Consider the following 5030-nt stretch of genomic DNA (forward strand, 5'->3'; position numbering starts at 1 on the left):
CAGCTTCATCTAGTATCTTATTGGTCTATATACGTATTTATATACAGCTTCATCTAGTATCTTATTGGTCTATATACATGTATTTGTCTACAGCTTCATCTAGTATCTTACTGGTCTATATACATGTATTTATCTACAGCTTCATCTAGTATCTTATTGGTCTATATATGTGTATTTATCTACAGCTTCATCTGGTATCTTATTGGTCTATATATGTGTATTTATCTACAGCTTCATCTGGTATCTTACTGGTCTATATATGTGTATTTATCTACAGCTTCATCTAGTATCTTATCGGTCTATATATGTGTATTTATCTACAGCTTCATCTAGTATCTTATCGGTCTATATATGTGTATTTATCTACAGCTTCATCTAGTATCTTATTGGTCTATATACGTATTTATCTACAGCTTCATCTAGTATCTTATTGGTCTATATATACATGTATTTGTCTACAGCTTCATCTAGTATCTTGTTGGTCTATATATGTGTATTTATCTACAGCTTCATCTAGTATCTTATTGGTCTATATATACATGTATTTGTCTACAGCTTAATCTAGTATCTTGTTGGTCTATATATGTGTATTTATCTACAGCTTCATCTAGTATCTTATTGGTCTATATATACGTATTTATCTACAGCTTCATCTAGTATCCTATCGGTCTATATATGTGTATTTATCTACAGCTTCATCTGGTATCTTATTGGTCTATATATGTGTATTTATCTACAGCTTCATCTAGTATCTTATTGGTCTATATAGGTGTATTTATCTACAGCTTCATGTAGTATCTTATTGATCTATATACATGTATTTATCTACAGCTTCATCTAGTATCTTATTGGTCTATATATATGTGTATTTATCTACAGCTTCATGTAGTATCTTATTGGTCTATATACATGTATTTATCTACAGCTCCATGTAGTATCTTATTGATCTATATACATGTATTTATCTACAGCTTCATCTAGTATCTTATTGGTCTATATATACGTATTTATCTACAGCTTCATCTAGTATCTTATTGGTCTATATATGTGTATTTATCCACAGCCTCATCTAGTATCTTATCGGTCTATATATACGTATTTATCTACAGCTTCATCTGGTATCTTATTGGTTTATATACATGTATTTAGCTACAGCTTCATCTAGTATCTTATCGGTTTATATATGTGTATTTATCTACAGCTTCATGTAGTATCTTATTGATCTATATATATGTGTATTTATCTACAGCTTCAAAAAAAAGGATGGGGAGCTTTTCATATAGTTACAATGTTGAAAAGTTTCAATTTGTGAATAATAATAATCGTTTCGGTGAGCTGGTCATTTTTAGAAGCGAAAACATGCCGGAATGATGTGTTCAAGTTAGCAATATTTTGCACATGGTTCCTACCTAAGACTTGTCGAAACGACATGCTAGAATTGGTAAGTAACCGTTGGCCATATTGAGCTGTAAGTATTACTGAATTATCAAGTCATCCTTACACGTGTCATTTATTGAAGGCAAGTTTTTTAACTGAGCGTTATTTTATGATCTTAATGAATGAATGTTTTCATTATATGCTAACGAAAAACAACGAAAAATAAAATTTTGGAAGTACCACAGTTTTCCAAACATTTATGGCTAGATCATGATTAAATTTAAAATTATAATGCTTTCTACTTTGGAGAATGTGGCTTTATAAATCGACACTCGTAAGAAATATATTAAAAGCCGGAACAAAGTATTATGCCTTTATAGGGGTGGTAGGAAGTATTGTGGATGTGTTCATAAAACCAGATCACACTATATTTATTTGGATGAAAGAAATTTGTATATTTATTACATATTCGCCTTATAATAAAATCCACACATCCGAAAAACATGACATTACACAACGAAACAAGTCCATAAAATAAAAAAAACTCGAAGTTAATGAAAGAGATTCCAAACTTAGATGCAATAAATTAAAACCCGTGAATATGTATATGTATCTATATACATAATGAGCAAGGGAAGGATGGCAACAAGTAAACTATAGGCGTAGTGAACATCTTGAAACCTATTCAGCAAGCATCAGAAACCTTTAAATTAAAGTACTTACACATTGTTGCGGAACACATAAATATTGTTGCGGAACACACATTTCTCCAATAATATATAATATATGGAATATGGGAGCTTTGACCAATGATAACAACACTTCAGGTTTTCTTATATCTAATGTTATTAAAGATAGCCTGTGGTGCTCGAGCGTACGAAAATATCACTAAAATGGTATTTGTCCTGCAACCTCTCATATACAATATCAACAGGCAAACTTCCGCCAGATATCGTGGCTTTATCACTGTATTTCGGGTGGTTAACCGGTTTCCAATCTTCATTACTGCACTTTAATTGTTTTACCAGTTTCCATTCTTTACTGTTTTACCGGTTTCCAATCTTTATCGCTGCTATTTAGTTGGTTAACCGGTTTCATAGCTTTGTCATTTCCCTTCAGTTTGATCTTTGCTTTCAGGTTTCACTAACAAGAATAGTTTCTTAGTGAGGATAAACTACAAAAACAATTTTAGTTTTTAAACACATCTTTCGGAGTGCGGACACTACCTTAAAAAGAAAATGATTCTTCCAAGTGTTTAGAAACATGATAAAAATACGAAACCGTAACAAATAAGAAAGTTCTTTTTTTTAGACACCCCAAACATATTGCCCCCCAGTGGCACAGCGGTATGTCTGCGGACTTACAACGCTAGAAACCGGGTTTCGATACTCGTGGTGGGCAGAGCACAGATAGCCCTTGAGTAGCTTTGTGCATAATTAAAAACAAACAAACAAACAAACCAAACATATTTTTTCCAGTAATTTCCTTACACCTTACGTTAATCACAGCCTTGCATGATGGGCTATTTCTGTGTTGCCCAAAACAGGGATCATACCATACTATTTAGTGCTATAGTCCCTCGAGCCACCTTATGTATAATCAAGCAGTTTTTTTTTCTTCTTTTAGGTTATATATATATAATGAAGTTTTATCTAATCCATAATTATGGAAATTTATCATTTCGGTGAATCTTTTGTAGTTAACCTTAAATGATGTAGGCCTACTTTTCAATAAAAATTTTTGTAGTTAACCTTAAATGATGTAGGCCTACTTTTCAATAAAAATTTTGTAGTTAACCTTAAATGATGTAGGCCTACTTTTCAATAAAAATTTTTGTAGTTAACCTTAAACGATGTAGGCCTACTTTTCAATAAAAATAGTTTGTTTTTAAAATAAACGAAACAATTTTAATATTCAGTAATTATTCTCGACTGGACTCGAAGTGTTCCAACGTCTAGTCCTTAATAGGGTAATACAACAATGATTTTAGCAACGAATTTCTTTTTCAACCTTTTAAGTCTCAAGATCTATATGAATAACGAGCGTTTCGATAGCCTCAGAGTATTATCTAGTTACTAGCACAACTTCTAGGTAAGAAATGATGAGAAATTCCGTTGTTCGGTAAGGATGGTGATGACGTAATAGTTCTAACCTACGTGATTGGACTGGAGAAATGTGACGTAATAGATCTAAGCGAGATGATTGGACTGGAGAAATGTGTTCGGTTGACACATTGCTTGTTCACAAATCAACCCAACGTCACAGGGGCAGAGTACAGTGTACAGGTTCGTTACGTCCAAGATGCCGTTGGGGTAGGAGAGTGACGTGTTTAGGGCAGAGTTTCTAGGGCGGCAGTACTCCCCCTGTTGGGACAGCTTCTGACAACGAGGTGTACTGAACCTCTCCATGGCTACAGAACAAAAACATACATAATTACTGAATAACTATAGATCATAACCACCACTATTTCGTAAAACTGTAACTGTTTAAACAGTAAAGTGATTCAAATCAACCAATGAGAGATAGGGATAAGCCAATTATTCAAATCGACGAATAAAATGAATTCATTGTCTTTTTGTTTATAACGATCAAAACGAGAATGGTTCTCTTATTTCTTTTTTTGAAATATAGAAATCAAAATTAAGGGATATTATTTTGTTACTAATTACAAATATAATGGTTTAAATTATGTATTTTTATTTTGCTAGGTGAACTCTGGTTGAAATCACTGGACACTTGCGTGAATTTGTTAAATCTATCATACGAAGCCAGAACTGAAAGAAGCGAGCTACGGTATCTAATTATTACAAAACGATAAATAAAGATTTAGTAGATGATCTTACCAACAACGCAGCATGAACCGGGATCACAATCTTGTTGGCTTCTACATCCTCTGAAACCTGGAAAGCTCTGCGCCATCTATCGAAGGAAGACAGAAATAAACAAAAAATTATAAATATATACACACAGAGAGAGATAGAGATAGAAGCAAAATAAAATTAGAGATTAAAAAAAAAGGATTTAATAACAAAACCAAAAAAATGTATGGTCGAATGATCAATAAGGAATATGTAAAAGTACAGGGTAAGGAGAAAAAAATACATAGTGATAAAGAATAATATTTTGAAAATATTTTTTAAAAAACGACCTTTACTCATCAGCTGATGATGATTTAATCAACGTTTCGTTATTTTGGCTTCTTTAGTGCTTCATAGTATAATGTAACTTTTATTATTATTATCTGGAGCGTAAAGATCGCTTTTTTTAATAACTTCATTTCCTAAATATCTCAATCCCTCCAGCTTGCACTACAAATTCTGAAAAATAAAAATAGATTTAATAATACAGAGGAAAGAAATAAAGGTTGTGTAACAATAGGAAATATATAAACAAAGAACATGCAACAATAGGATATGTAACAAAACAGAAGTAAGAAAAATGCAACAATACGGAGTGAAGAAACAAAAGATATTTAACTACGAAGACTGAAGAAACTGAAACCATATAAACAGAGTAAAGAAAGTGAAGAAACGGAGGATGTGTTAACAATACGGAGTGAAGAAACAAAGGTTATTTAACTACGAAGACTGAAGAAACTGAAACCATATAAACAGAGTAAAGAAAGTGAAGAAACAAAGGTTATTTAACTACGA

At 32.2% G+C, this 5030-nt stretch overlaps 1 protein-coding gene across 1 annotated transcript in view; it reads right to left on the reverse strand.

The window, feature by feature from the left end:
- Positions 1-1851: 1851 nt before the first annotated feature.
- The window catches only part of LOC106460434 (astakine-like), a 7151-nt gene continuing 3972 nt past the window's right edge, over positions 1852-5030 (reverse strand). Inside the window, exons 2-3 of the mRNA XM_013920133.2 lie at positions 4221-4296; positions 1852-3787 (exon numbers count right to left, since the gene is read on the reverse strand). Coding sequence (XP_013775587.1) covers positions 3567-3787; positions 4221-4296 — 297 coding nt within the window. The 3' untranslated portion in view covers positions 1852-3566. The remainder of the gene's footprint in view (positions 3788-4220; positions 4297-5030) is intronic.

This window comes from Limulus polyphemus, unplaced genomic scaffold, assembly GCF_000517525.1.
Source record: "Limulus polyphemus unplaced genomic scaffold, Limulus_polyphemus-2.1.2 Scaffold33, whole genome shotgun sequence".
Taxonomy (NCBI): domain Eukaryota; kingdom Metazoa; phylum Arthropoda; class Merostomata; order Xiphosura; family Limulidae; genus Limulus; species Limulus polyphemus.